Genomic DNA, 19,979 nt, shown 5'->3' on the forward strand with positions numbered 1-19,979 from the left:
TGGGTATCAGGGACAGAGACCTTGCTTTTCTGGTGGACCTCATCAACTCAAGTGTGTAGCAGCAGTGGAAAACGACCAATTTCATGCCAGGAATTTTTAGGAAAGAAGTCAGAAATAAAATGACCAGTATCATACTACTTTATGCAAGTCTTCAGCTGCATTTATTGTCACTCCCCTGTCACTAGTTCAATGACTAGATCACTATTCTCCTGCTACAAAGGAAAAATAACCAGGACAAGGAGTAAAGGTAAAGGGACCCCTGACCATTAGGTCCAGTCACGGACGACCCTGGGGTTGTGGCGCTCATCTCGCTTTATTGGCCGAGGGAGCCGGCGTACAGCTTCCGGGTCATGTGGCCAGCAGGACTAAGCTGCTTCTGGCGAACCAGAGCAGTGCACAGAAACGCCGTTTACCTTCCCGCCGGAGTGGTACCTATTCATCTACTTACACTTTGTCGTGATTTCGAACTGCTAGGTGGGCAGGAGCTGGGACTGTGAAATGGGAGCTCACCCCATCGCGGGGATTCAAACTGCCGACCTTCTGATCGGCAAGCTCTAGGCTCTGTGGTTTAACCCACAGCGCCACCCATGTCCCTTAAGACAAGGAGTACTGGGCTCTAATTTCTCACAGGGCCTCCAACTGAGATTCCCTAAGCCAGCAGTGGGGGGAGCCTTCAGCCCATGGGGGGGGGAATTAAGCCCTTCAGGCTTGCTCGCCCTCCTAAGGCCACACTCCCTTATTAGACCTGCTCTGTGCACTTCTGGAGTTCTTTTGCCTGGGTGAAATGTGTCCCTGAACGGTGGCAATGTCTCTGGCTTGCCTGGAAGGTGGAGAGATGTGTCTACAGAAAGCTCTTTGTCTTCTGTACTTGTTGCTACACACACTTTTGCCTCTGACTCTGCCTGTCCATGCCCAGCAGCATGCACACGCCCACGAGGAAATGCTCCCCACCCCTACCCTAAACTGGGTGGCACAGCCTGCTAAATGGGGATCCAGCACTCTCGCTTACTGTAGCCCTTCGTTCCCCAAGCTACTCAGGGCTGACAACTGCTTCCAAAATACATCAACAAATATATTTACTCAGACACCTCTCTCAGATTCTAAATGGTGCATTGCAGGACCTTTCTTCCTGATTAGCTCTAAGGTAGGTCTATATCGGAAACCAGCATTTCATCTCCAGGCAAGATTCTTTTCTGAGAAATATCATCCCAGCTTGAACATATGGTACCCTCCATAATTTTTATTCCCATCAATGAAGCAGATGAGAGAAACGATAGTTGTTGATCCCGTTATTCTTTAAGTTGCGTGATTTGAAACAAGCAAAGAAGCAGGCATAAAATGTGTTCCTCTAAACACCTCTTCACCAAAACTACCCCTTTCCTTTCAAAAGCCTCAGTGTTCAATGCAAAATCAGACGCTTAAAAGGAGGTGGATGTCAAAGAGCCCTGTGAAAAATTGCTTCTTTACAGAAACAGACCAATTTCTTGCCTAACGTGTTTTGAGCATATCATACCCTTTGTGAGATGTGGCTGTCACTTCTTGTCCCTTGAATAATAAGTTCCTTTATCTTTTGGCAGAGCACTTTCTCAACTGCTTCTGCAAACAAATTAACTATTTTCTACAGCATCTTTCGATGCTCACCTCCTTTCTTTGGTTTAAAGATTGCTGCTGTCCTCCTTTTTTCCTGTTCTCTTTGCTTCTTCCAGCTCAATGAGCAAGGAAAAGCCAGACAAGCTGCAACAAAGGTTTACAGAGGTGGGAGATAAGAGGGCAGGAATATTCAGGGCAAGACCAGGGCTAGGTTCAACTCTCCACTCCATCCGTTAATTCACTGATAAACTATCTACTAGGATGAGCATTAAAAAAGAGAAAAGTGTCTTCTTCCACTGGGCTGGTAAGTTTTTCAAGCAAAAGGAAAGAAAGGCTTGGGTTGCCCCCATGAGTGGCAAAATGTCCTGGGCCAGCCCTGGTTGCTGGAACAAGGGAGAGGGAGAGAAAGGTACAAGAAACCAGCTGTGAGTTTTTCTCCAGACTGTAGGTGCAGCTCTTATACTGAAGCCTCTGCCGAAAGACATGCTTGCAGGCAACATTTTCCCAAATGCTCTCAGTTTGGAACACTGCTCTTGTTCACAGTGATGAGGTAAAGGCATTCTGCACACCCTCAGGGGTACTTTTCTTCCCATTTTTAAGGAGTTCACTCTACTTTTTTGCAGGCATGGTCTGTGCCTTAAAGGTCCATGTCCAAGCACAAAATTTGTTTTGCTCTGGAGCTTTCCCTGTGAAAGCCTGTTCTTTAAAGCTCAATTGGAGCAAACCGATTGATGTTTGCTCCGATTGAGCACTAGAGAGGGTTTTTGGGGAAACACTCTGGGGCCAAAAAACAACAACCCCAAGATCTGACACGGAGCTTTTAAGAGTGAGTCTGTGCCTGGAAAGGGTGGTGGAAAAGGCAAGTGTGGGTAAGTCCGTAAAGGGTCTGTGGTGTCATTCCCAACAGCTTCTGTCTTGGGGGTGCAACAAATGAAGCAGGAGAAGCTGGTGTGTGGCTAACAGAGCAAAGAACCAGGCACTGGCCTGTGTGTGTGGAAGGTCTTGTGGCTCAGCCTGGACCTGCTTCAAGCAACCAGTGGTAACCTTTTGGCAACCCGCCATGATCTTCACAGCACCCGAATCGGGTTGCAGCCAAATGAACAAAAGCCTCAACAGAAGCTCTTCTCTTTTGTTTAAAGAAAAACATTGTGGGGTTGTTGTTTTTTCAGAGCACTGACAAAAACCTGTGAATTTGGAAAAGGCCCCCCTAGGAGGATGCTTGATGCTCTCTGTCTCAGAGGCCTGCTAGGGTTGGCAGCTGCCATGGCAGATGGCTGTGAATAAATGGAACGCCAGCTCTGTAGTGGAATGCAGGGACGGCAAGTGAGTCACGGTTGCAAAGGGAAGAAGAACGGGGAGTGAGTGCAAAAGATGCTTGAGAGCAAGGAGGGCTGCCTGCTCTCCTGGGGACGGACAGACAGAAATTGGTCTCATTAGCATTTAGGTACCAAACTCACCTTTCCCCAAACAAAACACGGCTCTCCTTCAAAATGAACACTACTCTGGCTTTAACAATATAACTCTCCAGCCATGTAGGGTGGCGGCTTATTTTATTTATGAATGAACATAGTTGTATGCTGCTATCCATTAAGAAAGATATCAAAACTTTCCACAACAAACACATATACAAAAAAAAAAATTAATTATGCTTATATTAAGAAATGCATGCATTAGCAAAAGCACATGCAAAAATGCCTGTATTAGTGAAGAGAATATAAAAAACCGTGTCCTTTAGGGAAAATTTGCTTATAAAAATATGTATACTAAGCAAAATTGCACACGTAAAATGCACATAAAATGCATATGAATTTTCATGCAGACTTTTTAAAAATTGAAAATGTAAAAAAAAATGGGGCAAACTAAACTAAATATTGGGAAAATAAGAGAATGAGAGGTTCATCCATACTTGCCTCAGATTCAGCTCTTTAGAATTACAAGGAGGAGCCTGGAACACTCAAGAGATTTGTTGTTGTTGTTTTAATGATCTCAAGTTTCTCTCTCTCCTAATTTAGCACATTTTGCATATATTAATAAAGTTTGAGACCCAATCTCCAGCATTTCCAGTTAAAGTATCTCTGGCAAAAGGTGCTGTCAAAGACTTTGGGCCTGAAGATTTTAAAGAGCTGTAGCCAAGCAAAGTCAACAGTATTAGGCTGGATGGACAAACGGTCAGATTCAGTAGAAGGCAGCTTTGTATGTCTCTTTGAGTTTTGTTGTCACTATGTAGGCGGAATCGAGGGAGAAGCAACCTTGTTGAAAGGACTTTACAGCCAATGTTTGTTTGGCAGCCTGTGGGACTTGGCAAAGCTCTCCCAGTTCTCTCTGATACTTATAGACAAGCTCCCTCCATCCTCCAGATATAGAAATACAGGGAGAGAGATACAGGTGCATACAGACACATGCCCATCTTCTCACAGCACCCACCTACCAGTTTCAGGGTCACACTCATGTTCACAGGGGTCCAGAAGCCGTCGAGCGCAGAGGTCCAATGCCCAGGGCCCACTGGAGTTTTGCTGGGAGAAAAGAATCACCTGGGCAGGATTTAGCCAGTCGCTGGCATCCAACTGGCTGCCTTCTAGCAAGATAAAACGGCTTCCTAGAAAGTGCACAGGAATTGGAAAAAAATGGGTGTTCTTAAGATTAATTATTATTATTATTAGGCAGATGTTGACTCATTAAACAAGTAATGCAATAAATAAACGAATGCAACAAATAAATGATTTTGAGAGGGGCATTTTCATATGTGAGGTTTAAATCTGCTGAGAGTCTCTCCCTCTCTTGCAACCCAGGTAGATCCCTAATGAAGATTAACGGCAAGGAGAAAGCAAAAGAGATTAATAGCACGAATGAATGTTCCAGGCAACATAGGTTCAAACCCAAGAATGATTTTGGGCACCCTTGGGTGGCCAAGAGACAAAGAAGGCAGGGCTCCTCCTACACACTGGGTAGCTGTGCAGAAGAGGGGATTTCAGCAGGTGTAGCTTTTCACCTGGTCAGCTGAGATAAATGCAAAGAAGACCTGGAGGAACTAGAATAAGGGGAGGCAACTCCGTCAAACACGAAAGCATAGAAGGAAGCTAGTTACCATGGGAATAATCACAGGAGCGAACTGGGATCCTCAAGCCAAAACCCATTCAGTCCCAACTCTCCCACTGACAATTTTCTTCTCACAAGCCAGCTTCTATAAATCCGATCACTCTACCGGTTGCTACCTGTCTGTTGTGCTTCTCTGGGCAGCCTGCAGCCAGCCAGATCACTGCTCTTTGAAACCTGCCCTCTCCCACATTGGTCCCGCTCCTTTTGTCTGCAGACCATTCCACTTCAGACTGCAGGTGGGGCTGGCATGACTGGAAGTGTTTCCATCAGCAAGAACTCCCAGCATCACATTGAAAAGGAGCTAGCCTGGGGGAAGGGTTCTAACCTAACATTCTACCAAAATCCAGTGTCATATGGGACAGGACTGGTTTCTTTTGCATCAGATGAACCTTCAGTCCAGTGAGATACACCCACCACAGTATGGCCCAGACACCTCTGTTACTGCATCAGCCACTATTGTCGCGTTGGGTGCTGGGTTCCTCAGCTAAAACCCTTTTCGGCTGTTCATTTATAAGCTTACTTATGTGTGGCATGTGTTGCAATGCCTTTTTTTCCACTCTAGCCATCTGTCAGCAGAAGGTGAGGGGGCCTAGGCTTGGCAAAGGTACAAGCACCCAGTTCAGTATTTTCAGGGGAGAACATTTGTTCCTACAGGCTGGGAAGTTGGAACCAGCATTTAAAATATGGGGGTCTATGACCAACAAGCCATATTTTCTCAGCACAAAAGCAATCTGGGTGTTACAGTTTGCTGTTCCTGTCCTCCTGCTTATACTGAAAAAGCTATCATTTTTTTTTCAAATCCTGGCCCACAACGAGGGCTGTGGGGAAAATAAAAGGAGCTAAACACAGAGGGCAACAGAGGCAAATTCTCTGCAGTGGTCAGCTCCCACATTCAAATATCCAGCATTTAAAACAGCTGTTTGAAGCATTCAAAGTTTCACTTATGTTTCACTCTGAAATCACCCTGTAATCCTTACAACAATGTGTAAAGTCAGCACTATAAGGCTGCAGATGCTGGTCATGCTGAGATGCAGAGTTTATCATCTAAGAACAGGGGTTGTCAGCCTGGTCCCTCCTGCCCACTAGTGGTCTCCATTCACAGCCTGAAAGTCTCAACAGGACCTTGGCCATATATGTTCCTGTGCAAACATCATGTCTGAATCTTTATTATTTGTAATTATCACACTGGAATATCCCAGTCTGGCTCTGGCACTATGGTGGTATACTAGCACACTGTAAAGATTAACCTGGCCCTGTTGGGAGGGCATAGATAGCCAATAGATTTTTCAGCAGAAGTTATTGGGCTTGTGCACACAGTAATTCAATGCTCAGGGTGGAGTGTCAATGGTTTCTGCATGCTGCCTCCCTTCCCTAGCTGACAGACACAGAAATACCAGGTTTCAAGTAGGCCAACGTAGTCAATGGGATATCATCAAGGCGCATGCATACACAGTTTATGAAACTTATCGTAAGTATCACTGCACAAGGGGGTGAGCGCCTGTTGCTCTGAGGCAGCTCCTGCCAACCTAGCAGTTCAATAGCATACCAGAACGAGTAGATAAATAGGTTTCACTGCTTCGGGAAGGTAAATGGCATTTCTTTGCACTCTGGTTTCCATCATGGTGTGCCGTTGCGCCAGATGTGGTTTAGTCCTGCTGGCCACATGACCTGGAAAGCTGACTGTGGACAAACGCAGGCTCCCTTGGCCTGAAAGTGAGATGAGTGCCACATCCCATAGTTGCCTTTAACAGGACTTGACCATCCAGGGGTCCTTTTACTTATCCAGAAGGAAGTGAAACAGGGTGACAGAGTGTTGCTCACCATCAGCGATGAGGTGCTCTGGAACATGCAATGTTATCTTGACCACAAGCGGGCAGTTGACGTGGGAGGCACAGACCAGGCCAATGACACAGCTGGTGATGCTGATGAGTGTCAGGGTAGTCTTGCTAACAGGACTCCTTGGTGAACCTACTAAAATGGCAAAGGAAAGGAGAGATGAAAATAAAGTCATTGTGACAGTATAGACCCAGAGAAAACCCATGGGTCACAACACTCAGAGCTACATCAGTTAAAAACAGAAGATGAGCCTGGCCATCATGGCAAATGCAGCTGCATGTAATTAACATTTCTTTCTTTGTTTAACTAGACAAGGTTAGAGAGAGAACTTGCACAGCCTCTGATCTGAACTGGATGTCAGGGACAGATGAGGAAGAGTGGTGGAAGCCACCCACCCAAGAGCCCCTCGGGGAGGACACAGAAGATGGTGGCTTAGACCCGGGATCATGGCGGTGGGACACTGAGCAGCTGTCTGGGAAAGGGATGAGCTGGCAGGTACGAGAAGCAGGGGGGTTGAGCAATCAAGGGTGGTCAGGAAAAGATGGTCCTCCCAGGACAGGGTTAGAGGCCGAGAGACACTGTGCTCACACTGTACAGACACAAACAGAGAGGAGTCAGAGGTTGCCCTTGCTACCCAGCAGGACAGTCCCAGTCCTGCTGACTCTCCTACCCCTCTGACACCCCACACTCAAGGAGAGTCCTGCATGTTGCTGAGCAATGGGCCAGACAGGCGCAGAGCTTGCCCTCTCAACGCAGCCTTCATCTGCTTGGGAGGGATGCAGAGTGAAAGGCTCAGAGGGGGAAGGGCGGGCCTAGTGGTCATTTTCAGCAACGTCTGGATTAACGTGAACCAGAGGACTCTGTTGTGTTGTTATTTCCTGTTAATAAAGAACTAACTGTGTTTTGTGCCTTCCGCGTGTGTGCCAGCCCTGTGGATGACCTGGGTTCACTCGACAGCTCCTTGACACTGGAACAGAACTGAACAGAAAGCACATTGCCACACAATGTGAATCATGGAAAGGTCAGATGAAGAATGTATAGGTACACAGCCCCACCCCATGGCAAGTTGAGGGTGCTGGTCTCAATTTACATCACACTTTATCAGTCTGGGCCCCTAATCCATTAGACATTAGGCTTTAGAGGAGATGTGGAAATTGTTACTGAATAATATATATCCATCTGTTAAGCAGAGTAGCTGAGCAGGAAAGCCCAGAGAGCTGACTGCTGACTGCATTCTGTGGCTGGCTTATTTCGGAGTCTGGATTGAGAGAGCAGCATGGCCAACCTAGTTGTGTCTGCCTCAATCTAGAGGACAGGGAGATGAGTCAGTCACCTGCTTCCTTGTCCTCTTCCCGCTCAGGGTGTGTTAGGTAGGGAGCTACTGAGGATTCCTCCTTGGTCATCGACCTGCTGGCTTCCAACAGAAGTGCAATACCAATGCCACCTGGCTTTGGTCTTCTTTAAATGTGACCGCATGACCAAGTGAGCTGTTGTACCTGAGGTTCATCCCATGTCACTCCGATAACACTCAAAGGCCTGTGATCATAGAGTGGAGCCTATTATATGTGTCTGTCCAGATAATGAACACCATTGACTGCCATTCTCAAGCTAACTTGTGTTGTCAAGTTACAGATAGGTGTTGGTCTGCCATAGTCAAAATAAAAAAAATTCCTTCCAGTAGCACCTTAAAGACCAACTAAGTTAGTTCTTGGTATGAGCTTTCGTGTGCATGCACACTTCTTCAGATACACTGAAACAGAAGTTGCCAGATCCTTCTATATAGTGAGAAGGTGGGGAGGGGTGGATCTGGCAACTTCTGTTTCAGTGTATCTGAAGAAGTGTGCATGCACACGAAAGCTCATACCAAGAACTAACTTAGTTGGTCTTTAAGGTGCTACTGGAAGGAATTTTTTTATTGTGCTGTCAAGTTATTGCAGTGATCTCCTTTCGCCCCTCTCCTGGGTTTCAGGTAAAACCACCCATTCATCCTGTGGACCACAAGTAGCCCAGTTTTCTACTGCCTGTGGTGAAATAACCAGTGGATGGTGGAAAGTTAGCAAGGCAAGGGACTGCGGAGAGAGAGAGAGAGAGAAAGAGAGAGAGAGAGAGAGAGAGAGAGAGAGAGAGAGAGAGAGAGAGAGAAAGAAAGAAAGAAAGAAAGAAAGAAAGAAAGAAAGAAAGAAAGAAAGAGGTGCACAGACCCTTAGATGAAATGCAGAGCGAAGGGAGAAGGATGTGGTCAATGAGGTCCCAAGGATTTGGGTGTGCCCTGTGGATCTTGATGGGAAAACAGCATCTAATGCACAACCTTTGCCTCACCATTTGCCTCATATGTGATGCTCTAGGAAAGGAGATGGGTAATTTCCAAAAGTAGTGTCAGCTAAGAGTACCCTAAACTGTATTGATGAAGGATGGAGACATCAGGGTCTCTGGGGTAATTAATGGCACGCCACAGAGTGCTCCACCAAGCCTGTGTGCTCCCTGCAAAGTGGATCTATCACTGTCTCAGAGACGCACTCTTGAGTGGCAGCCTCTCTCCAACTCCCCTGGGCATCAAGGCATCCTGCCATCCACTATCTCTGACAGCCGGTATGATGTCCCAGCAGGGCAGAGGAAACATTTCGATAGGCGGGAAGGGTTGGCACAATAAAACCTGAAGCTTCAGACAAACACTCATGTTTATCAGCTTTCGATGCCCTGCCCCAGGCCTTGTGAGATATGAGCAGTGTAGACTATCTGTGAGTTTTAGTCCCTGTTTGAAGGCTCACTTTTATAGCAAAAACTGAAAATAGCTGTTTTATTTTTTTAAAAAAAAATAGTTGGAATTGTTTAGTTTCCAAGCAAATGAGTAAAAAAAGATAACTTTGGAAATAAATAAATTAAATTAACTGACTGCCTCTACCACTCTGGCTCTATCTGTAAGCTAAGCTGAGAGCTAGATGCAGTTCTTGCTTCTCTCATTCCTCTCTTTACCACTACCCTTGCCTCGCCCCCAGATGTTTCTGCCACTGCCAACATCGAGACTCTATGCCTCAGTGCAAACACCGGCACTGCAGTGATGCTGTTTAAGGTATCAAGTGCCTGCCTGGCACACCATCATGCCATGGGGGTCTGTAGAATATCCCTCCTGGAGACACAAGTTCTGTGTGCCTTTGGCTCTGCTGGTTCACATCTCCTACTGGTTCGAGGAACATTGCTGATCAATCTCCCAGGCTGCCTTCTTGCACCTCCCGTCTCAGTTCTGCTTGTGAATGGTTAATTGCTCTTTCTAGGTGGCTGGCTTTATTCTTGTTCAAAATCATGTTGCTCCTCTTTATTATTTGCTCGCTGTCTTCTGTTATCACATCATACAATTATGAAAGAAAAGCTTGCACAGTTTATAATTGTCTGCATGGATTCTGTGCCACCTGTACTTGGATTTCACAGTATTCACAAAACTTTTGTTCTTCCAGTTTTAGCTTGCTGTGCTCTCACTGTCTCCTTGGCTGCAGCAGAGCTGTAAGAAAATACTCTTATTTCCCTAATGTTTAAACGTCTACCTTTCTTCTTTAAACTTTCTCTTTTCCCTGGTTATCATAATCTTACTGGGTTAGTACTGGTTTTGTTCTGTTTTCATATTCCTCTTTGCTTTGTCTCTTTCTATCCCCCCCCCTATTTCCTTCCCCCTCCTGCTCCTTTTTGTTGGTGTCTCACTGTACACGGGAGAACTTTTCTGAATTTGGGTTTATTCTAATGCATTGAGTACATGTCAAACACTAGAAAGAACAACTGAACGTGATTATAACAACAGTGGCTGCCCTGCTCCCCACTCCCACTCCCACAGCAAGCCTAATAGCCGAGTGGATGCCTGAACTGGAATCCTCCACATACAAACTCAAAACTTAGCCTCTATACTTCATTGGCTCTGTCATTAGTACTCAGATGAGGCCAATCAAATTTAGTGCATGGCCGGTTGAGGTATCACACTAATGGTTACATCAGCAGATACGATAATATGATTTTGGGGCCATTTATGATGATGCCACGTTTTCTGGACAGCTGAAGTATTAGCCGGGGGCCAATGTTAGTGGCAAATTGGCAGCAGTTTCAGAGATAGATTCAAACTGCCCTGGTATTTTCCAGGGTCTGGTTTTGCAGCTCTCAAGATAACCACTTGTTGGGAACTGAGAACACAGATGTTAGCTTTCTGCCTAGGCAAGGCTTTCCAACCCAACAAGCTGCGCATGTTGTGCCATGCGCCATCACTTCTTCCCCAAAATGGGTCCAGTTCTGAAAGGGCAGCTTGGCATCCAGATGGACAACAGCTAACTGCCACCCAACAAGGGCTGGGAACCTTCTGGGCCAAATTAACCCAATCAGCTGTTGCCTTGCTCACAAAAATGTATATTCCTGCTTTCAGCAATGTCGGTAGAACAGCAGGGAAGCCATTGCAGGAAAAAGTAGCTTTGAATTAAAGCTACTTTGACAGCAAAAAGTCATTGTTTATGATTTGCTACATAATTTTCTTTCTTAAAGGCATCTAATAACATGTATGTTAATGTTTCTTTGTCTATAGGAAGCCGGTCACTACAAAGAACAGCAGGGACCCCATTTGACAAAGGCAGGTTTAATCCTCAAAAGCACTTATACCTCTGGCCAAAACATTTAGAGCTCATTTGCATAAACAATTACAGCAGTGTTTCCCAACCTTTTTTGGGCAAAGGCACACTTGTTTGATGAAAAAAATCTCGAGGCACACCACCATTACAGCCCCGTGACGTCAGCGCGCAGCATCATGCCGGGAGGGACGCATGAAAGTGTAAGTTTCAATTTTTTCCCTCCCCTCCTGTGTAAAGGGGAATGCACTCTGCTAAGTAAAGGCACTTGCCACAGCAGCGTCAACGTCACAGCACCCACCGGCACCCAAGAGAGAAGGGGTCTCAGCAGCCCTTTTGCCAGGAAGAGGAGCAAGAACGAGAGGAGGAGGAGGAAGAGGAAGAGAGTGCCCCCCAAAAAACATTCTCCTTTTGATCTTCCTTATTTGCAATTCCTCATTGCAAAACAGCGGTTGATATACAGCTGATTTTTTTGTTATTACAGTCCCCACCCCCTAACCTAGAAAAACACCACCTGTCAATTTTTTTATTATTATTATTATTATTATTATTATTATTATTATTATTATTATTATTATTATTATCATTATTATTATTATTATTATTCCCCGCCACTCTGGGAGGCTGAAGCCCTTTAAGGCTTCCTTCTGTCCACTCTCTGTGAATTACCTGCCCGGAGCGGGTTTTGGGGTGGGCGCTGCTGCCGGTGTCCTCCCCGTCAAGTCTCGCCTTGCCCGGTGCGTGGCGGCCGCCCTTTCCCACACTCTGCCGGCTGCGCTGCCAAGCCCCGCAGCTCGGCCTGTCAGCGTTACCGGGCTCGGCGGGCGGTAATTCCCGAAGAAAGCCGGCGGCGCTTGAAGAGCTGGCAAGCCCCCATTTGCATGTCTGTTTTCCACAGCCCTTGGAGAGGATTAAGTTCCCTCCTTCCTGCCGGGGAACCTCCAAGCTTTGGGGGTGGGGGGGGGAGGAGGCAGCAAAGCGAGGCAGGAAGGAGAGCGCGGCTTGGCTACTCGCCGCCGCCACCCCGCCTCTCGCCGCCGGACTCGCCCGCCTCCCTCCAGGCAACATCTCGCGGCACACCAGGCAACATCTCGCGGCACACTAGTGTGCCACGGAACAGTGGTTGGGAAACACTGAATTACAGGAGCGTATCTACAAGGTATGTGTACCAAACACACAAATCTTGTTCCTTTAAAAGGGGGCTGGGGGATGAGCTGTCTAACTTGCTAAAGCTGCTATAGGTAATTGTGAGGTACAGAAATAATGAGAATGTGCATTGCAAAATCACATTTTGGAGCATCTCTTCTGCCATGAGCATACTGGGTAGCTTTAGACAAGCCGGACTCCTTTAGGCTTAACTCCTTATCTGCAAATTATAGGAATGATAAAATGCTGGTCGAAATTGATGATTACAGCAGAGTAACTAAGTACTAGTGATCTTGAGTCACAAGAAGCTTGCTGTGAATTCTCCACCTAACTAAAATGTAGAAAACTTGTATTATTGTTATTTACTGGATATATACACTACACCTTCTCCCCAGGAGCCCAGGGAAGCAAACACATCAATACTTATGCAATTAAAAGTTCTAACAGTTTAAAGCAACTTTCTAAAAAGCAATTATTTGCTCTCAAACTAACAATTTCAGGGTTGCCAGGGACACAACTTTCAGCCAGCCAATGCCTGGGTAAACAGGAACGTCTTTGAATTTCTTCTAAATGTTAATAGCGAGGGAGATTGACGCGCCACACTCTCAAGGGGGGGCATTCCACAAATGAGTGACTGCTTCTGAGAAGCCAGTGGCATAGGTCACCACCATTTGGGACAACCACCAACATGGCCTCCCCAACTGATCCTAAAGCTTGGAAGATGGTTGATACTGGCGAAGGCCAGGAAGAGGCAGTGTAAGCTGCTCCCATCACTCATGGCTCAGAACAACATTTCTGGTCAGATTCAACCAGTCTATTGCTATTTCATGGAGTGTACATTAACATTTTTTGAGAGTAAAATATTTTTATTAATTTCCACCAAAAAAACCCAAAATCATTGCATTAAAACCCCCCCATAAAATAAAACATTTATAACAGCTGCATACAGAATCAATATTAAATCCACATTGTGGGACTTCCCTCTACTTCTTCCCTTGGTTCCTTTGTATTATCTACATTCATGCATGTCAATAAAATCTTTATCTCTAATTACCTCCAAATTTAAACATTGTTTATCGCATTACAAGTGTTTTTTAAAGACTATGGAAGAACGATATAAAAATTGCGGCTTGTACCTTACTTAAAGAGAACTATATGGTATTTAACACCGGTTAAATTGGCAAAAATGTATAAAACAAGTGAAAATAAGTGTTGGTAATGTAAAGAAGTAGAAAGTACCGTATTTTTCGCTCTATAACACACGCCTGACCGTAACACGCACATCGTTTTTAGAGGAGGAAAACGGGGGGGGGGGGATTCTGAATGAAACAGTGGATGTATCATTTTTGCGCCTCATGCTGTGGCCACAGACATGTGATCTGGTGGTGAATTTGGGGTGACCCAATGCAAAAATCCTGAGAATCCCTGTGGATCTGTGCTTTGTAACCACGTTTTTGCACCATTGTGGCCCCAGGCAACAGTGGGTGCGTGATTTTTTTGTTGCAGGCTGTAGCCATGGACATGCTATGTGATCTGATGGTGAATTTGGGGTGACCCAATGCAAAGATCCTGAGGATCCATGTGGATCCGTGCTTTGTAACCACATTTTTGCACCATTGCAGCCCCAGGCAACAGTGGGTGCGTGATTTTTTTGGTGCAGGCTGTAGCCATGGACATGTAATGTGATCTGATGGTGAATTTGGCGTGACCCAATGCAAAGATCCTGAGGATCCATGTGGATCCGTGCTTTGTAACCACGTTTTAAGTGGGGAGGGAAGGAAAAACAGAGAAGGGACAAGGAGCACAAGAGGGGTGTGCAGAGAAGCAGCTGGCTAAGAATGCAGGAGAGGGGTTTAACGTGAGGGAGGAAAGGAAGGCAAAAGTTTTTCCCCACCCAGCCCCCCAAGCCAGCCCCCCCTCTCTCTCTCCCACCTGCATGTTTTCTGGCTGCCTGCGAGTCCCTAAAATGCTTCCCTGGACGCAGCAGCACCGGAGCACGGAGTGGAATTAGAAGGAAGGACGTGATGTCACTGTATTGTCAACTGATTGGGGGGGGGAGAGAGATATTGACAAGGCAGATGTTGAGAAAGAGAAAGAATGATGGATCGATTCCCTTTTTCTAATCCCTCCCAAAAGCTTTTTCTATAAATTGTTGGCTGTGCTTGACAACCTATAGAAATATTGCTGGGGGGGGGGTGTCAGAAAAAGGGATCTGCTTGTTCCCTTCGCTGCCGTCTGGTAAGAAGCAAGGGGAGGTGAGGAGAGGTGGAGAGAGGGGGAGGAAATGGGTACCCCTTTCTTTGCTTTGGGGAAATTCATTTACTCCTTTCCCTTTTGCCCTTACCAGGCAGCAGAGAGAGAACAAACTGATTCACTTTTCTTTCTTTCTTTTTCACAAAACTGGATAAAGAAAGAGGCACCATCAGCTCTATTTCTGCCACTTGGGAAGGTGGGGCAAAAATATTGTGGGAAGTCAAAAGAAGAAGAATCTGATTACTGAAATTTCTTGGGGGCAGTCCACGAACAACTGGATTGAAGAGGCCTCAATATGGCGGAATACCATGGGAAACAGGACTGAGTACCTGGCCTTAAAATATGTTAGTCCAAAGGAAGAGATGAGCACTCTCTAAATATTTAATGCACAACTCCCCTTCCCAGTCCTTTCCATGGTTTGGTTTCTCCGTAACAACTGGCTCCTTGACACTGCAGTTAGCTGCCTTAGGGATCCACAACATGCGAGCAGAACAGACAGAGCCTGGGTTTCAGAGATCTCATCCAGACAGCTCATGCAGAGAGAAATCTATCATAGAAATGTGTTTATCAGTCTGGAAAAGATGATGGATTGTGTCGGCTCCGCTGGGAGCTCTTCTTAAAGGGGTGGGGGTGGGGAAGGCTTCAGATGATTTAAGCTTTGCATTCTGATTTTCACAACTACATTTTTCAGGGGCAATGCTTTCCAAAATTTTGTGCTGAGAAAACTCTTTCCACATCAGCTCATCCGCCGAGGAAGGGGAAGGCCAGAAGCACTTGCTGGAGTTTGGGTGGGCAGCAGAATGACGAGGGTGGAAGAAATGCCCCATTAACCACTTGCTAGCCTTGGTGGAGAGGAAGATTGCAGGGAGAAAAGATAACTCGTAACCGTCACAGGAGTTGGGGAAGAGCCAAGATGGTCTAGCAGTAACTGGGAAACTCTTTGCAACTAAGCATGTATTGGGCGCCATTTCCTCGCCATTTAGTAATCATATGAGACACATCTGGTTGCTTTTTCAACAGGGAAAGAAAATAACACCGTATTTGATCCCTCCATCCTTGCTGGAGATATTTCCAGTCCATGGCATGGTCCACTCTGTCCTGTCTCCACACTAATCAGTTATTTTGTAATAAAAATCTGCACCAAAGTACACAGGCAAGGTTATCCTGCCTAAAGCCACAAGGGTCCTCAGAAACACAGACATCCTCTTATTGTCAGAGACTCCTGGCTGGGAAGGAGTGGAAAGTTTGGGTACCACATCTCTATAGCTCAGTGGGCAGAGCATGAAGCTCTTAATTTCAGGGCTGTGAGTTTGAGCCCCACACTGGGCAAAAGATACCTGCATTGCAGGGGGTTAACTAGATCAGTGTTTCCCAACCACTGTTCCGTGGCACACTAGTGTGCCGCGAGATGTTGCCTGGTGTGCCGCGGGAAAAATTAAAAAATTCGAAAGATTTTTTTTTTAAGTCAAATTTTCGATTGGGGCGCCGTCACTAGATGACCCCTGGGGTTCCCTCCCGCTCTGCGCCTCCATCCTCCTCCTCCGGGGAGGCCCTTCCTGGCTCTCGGGAAAGGCTTGGCGGCTGCCACTCACTCACTCGCTCGCCCACCCGTCCCTCCATCCCTGCACCCGGCCTCTCCCCCTCCATCCCCGGCGCGGGGGCTGCCGGGATCCGTAGTCCCCTCGCCCTTGGGCTCCGCGCCCGCGCGGGGTGCGCGAACTACGTTTCCCAGCGTGGCCTGGCGGGCCGGGCGTTTTGTTTGAAGCGCTCTTCTCCCGGCCATGGAATGAGCGCAGCGGCGGCGGCCGGGCGGGCAGGGCCTCTTCCGCGCAGACCCCGCGCAGCCTGCCTGCGCCCCCGCGGAGATCGGGTGGCAGGATGGAGCCCGGGGATCCCCGCGGAGGCGGAGCGGCGGAGGCTGCCCCCCAGGTAGGGCTGCGTCGGGGGGGGGGTGTTTATTTTTGCAATGCTGCATCCGCGCCGGAGGGGACGCATCGGACTGCGGGGAGACCCCTTGGCGGGCGTGCAAGGCAATGCATGCGTGCAGGCGTTGCATGGAGTGCAGTGCAATGCAATGGCAATGCGGCGCCCTGCATGCATGCATGCAACTTCCACCGGCGCTCCGGACTTGGCAGGTGAGGGGGGTCCCCAGTGGGCGGCAGAGAGAGCCGGGAGGGCGAAGGGGAGCCGGGGGGGAGCAGCGCTGCTCCCCGAGCCGAGCCCGGGGGGAAACTTCGGCGTCGTTGCGCCGGGTGTTGGAAGCGGAGGCTGGCGGGGGCCCCTCACCTGCAAAACCTGGTCGCCTCTCATATATTTCGTGCATTGCATTCATCGCCCGCTTTTTCCTTCAAGGAGCTCCCGGGGGCGCGCGTGGTTCTCCCCGTGTTATCCTCGCAACAACAGCCCTGCGAGGTGGGTCAGGCGAGTGGCCCAAGGGAGCACCCAGGGATTGTCCTGGCCAGGTGGGGTGATTTGAACCCTGCTCTCTGCCCGGTCTTCGTCCTCATTTAGCCCCCACATGTGCATGACTCTGCATGACTGAGGTTTTCCCCCCTCGTCTTGGCTATGGTGTGAGTCTGTGCTGTTAATTAATGGGGTTCTGCCTTCAGAGAAGATGAGCCAGCCCTCAAGGAGGTGATTATGTAATTTGCTAGCAATTCATGTACCTCCCGGCGTGACGCTGCGCGCTGACGTCACGGGGCTGTAATGGTGGTGTGCCTCGAGATTTTTTTCATGAAACAAGTGTGCCTTTGCCCAAAAAAGGTTGGGAAACACTGAACTAGATGGCCCTTGTTGTCTCTTCCAACCCTATAATTCTATGATTCTATCTTATTGAAGGACACTTCTGTCTAAATGCACAGCTTCCCTCTGCTCTCATCATCTCCCTTCCCCCTGCTCTGGAGTTAGGGGGTTGCTACCTTCTTCCCTTTTTCTCACCACTTCCTTTCCCTCAGCCCTCTCCTTCCCCTGCTCCCTCCCACCATCCCTGCCTCCTTAATCTTCCTGCTCAACGTTGCTCCTTGCTCTCCAGGCTGCCTTGCCTGCTTCCTCTTATGCTACATAGTCTTCTTTCACTTCCACCCCACTTTGCCGCCTCCTCCTCCTCCCCAATGGGGCCTATTCCTAAAGCTCCCAAAATACACAATTTTAGATATAATGGATATGGCATTAAAAAAAATCCTGAGAAGGTCTGAAATCCAAAGAACGTGTATCCAGGGGTGCAGGCCCAAACAGAGGGGGGGGGGGCATATGGGCCACTTGGCCCAGGCCTCCAATTCCAAAGGGGGCCTTGCCAAAAGCACTATTATATATCTATATTTTCCATTTTGTCTTTATATGCAGATACTGTTCAAGCCTTGAAATACAATTATTTGTCAGCATAACGTTTGTGAAAATTATTTATATACTTACTTATTTATAAGACTTCAGTTATCCCCAGGGTAAAAAAAGGGGGGCCACATTATTTTCCTGGCCCGGGCCTCTGCCTGGCTCTGCAAGGCCCTGCAGGGGTGTAGCTAGCTGCTCCGGCACCCAGAGAGGCGGTGGTGGGGCAAACCACCCCGGTGGGGGGGCCATCCAGGGGGGTGCTGTGGTGATCTGCGGGGGGGGGGGAGTGCCACGGCGAGCTGCCCACGGAGTCCACCTGGCAGACGCAAGCCCCATGCTGCCATTTTGGGCAGCATGGGGCGCCGAGTCACTGTGTCACTCCCAGGAGAGACGTGTGGCTCAGGCGCACTGCAGGTCAGGCCCCGCGGTAAGTGCCACCCCCTGCAGTATGCCATTTTGTTATCTCCTCAAGGATGACACCAGGGGTGGGCTGCAACCCCCCCCCACACACACACCCTTCCTATGCCTCTGGGTGTATCAGGTCATTGTATCGGAATTCACAAATATCTAATCGCTTGAGCATTCCTGAGCAGTAGTCTCCACCTGTAAGGAGCACACCCCAAAGAGGGGAGAAAAGGTTGTAAGACAAGAAAGATGGAATGCAGTGCACAGTTACTTCAGAGCAAGTCCCACCGGACTCCTCGGGACTTGCTTCCAAGAAGCAATGCACAGAGGTAAGAAGGAAGCGGGTCAGGCACGAGAAACGCAAAGTTAAAAGGTAACAGAAGGAAAGAAGTGTGCAACCAGTGAGAAAAATTATGAGGGGGAGGAGGTATGAAGAGAAAAACCTAGAAGCAGAGGGAAGGTGAACATAAAGTTCTTCACTTGGGAATAAGTCCCACTCTAACTCAGTAGACCCTACTTCCAAGGAAAGGGAGCAGTGGCGCTGTGGTCTAAACCACTGAGCCTCTTGGGCTTGCTGATCAGAAGGTCAGCAGTTCAAATCCTCACAACGGGGTGAGCTCCTGTTGCTCTGTCTCAGCTCCTGCCAACCTAGCAGTTCGAAAGCACACCAGCGGGAGTAGATAAATAGGTACCGCTGTGGCAGGAAGGTAAATGGCATTTCTATATGTGCCACACCCCATAGTCAAGTTTGACTGGACTTAACTGTCCAGGGGTCCTCTACCGTTACTTTACTCCCAAGGAAATATGAATGGGGTTGGGAGGAGCATAAAATTCAGGGGGAATAAATTCAGAGGGACAAGAGGAGAGCAGACACGAGGCTCAATGCCAGAAATGGGGCGTTCTACCACCTGTGTGTGAGACTAGAATGCTAGCTGTCACACATTCCTGCTTCCGCCCCTCGTGGATATTCATTGGTATTCCATGATTTGCCATCCCTACCGGTGGGCTGTCCTTGACAGAATGTCTGCTGTGCTCTGCTGCTTTTTGTCTTGCCCCTCCTTTGCGCAGGAGGACAGGAAATACTTTCACAAGGACCCTTTTCTCTCTAATCGTGCTGGAAGTGAACAAGAGCAAATGTTGCCAGCTGGAAAGATCCATCTATAGAAACTTGGCAAATCTGGCAGGCAGCGGTGCCTTTACTTTTTCTTTCTTTGTTGCATTTTACTCTCCTGGATAGCTTTTGTTTGTTTGCTTGCTTGCTTGCTTGCTTTTTTAAAAGAATAAATCTGTGTTTTGAGGAGTGGAGAAGGGGGCAGAGGGAGGAGAGAGAAAGAAGAAGAAAACTCGCAGCCCCAAACAAACCCACACAAATGCCAAAAAGAACAGCTTGCTTGCAGACTTGGTTTTTGCAAAGCAGCCATTGTGGGTGTGGAGCTAGTCAAGCAAAAAACATGGAGGGGTCGATTTCCTTGAGTTTGGCATGAGAAGAATGGGGAAGGGTGCAAATTGAAGATACGATTTTGAAAAAGAAAAATCCTTAAAACTTAAGACTAGAAGCCATCTGACAGTATCGACTTTGTGATGGTAGACTCTCTTTGTTACAGTAGATAAATATGTTTCTAAGGCTGTACAGTACATAAACCAGTCTTTTAAAACATTTAACACACAAGTCTTGTATGAGTGAAATCTAGCCCTACGCAGCATAATGGTGGCGAGAGAAGAAAAAGAGTT

The 19,979-nt window shown here is 47.6% G+C and overlaps 1 protein-coding gene across 3 annotated transcripts in view; it reads right to left on the minus strand.

Annotated features, from left to right (window-relative positions):
- ASTN1 (astrotactin 1) overlaps positions 1–19,979 on the minus strand; it is a 211,587-nt gene that overhangs the window by 95,336 nt on the left and 96,272 nt on the right. For all 3 annotated transcript variants that reach the window (XM_083507036.1, XM_083507037.1, XM_083507035.1), the window contains 2 exons: positions 6,508–6,657; positions 4,019–4,186 (listed from right to left, as the gene is read on the minus strand). In XM_083507036.1, coding sequence (XP_083363162.1) covers positions 4,019–4,186; positions 6,508–6,657 — 318 coding nt within the window. The remainder of the gene's footprint in view (positions 1–4,018; positions 4,187–6,507; positions 6,658–19,979) is intronic.

This window comes from Podarcis liolepis, assembly GCF_965112155.1.
Source record: "Podarcis liolepis genome assembly, chromosome: 6".
In the NCBI taxonomy this organism is placed as follows: domain Eukaryota; kingdom Metazoa; phylum Chordata; class Lepidosauria; order Squamata; family Lacertidae; genus Podarcis; species Podarcis liolepis.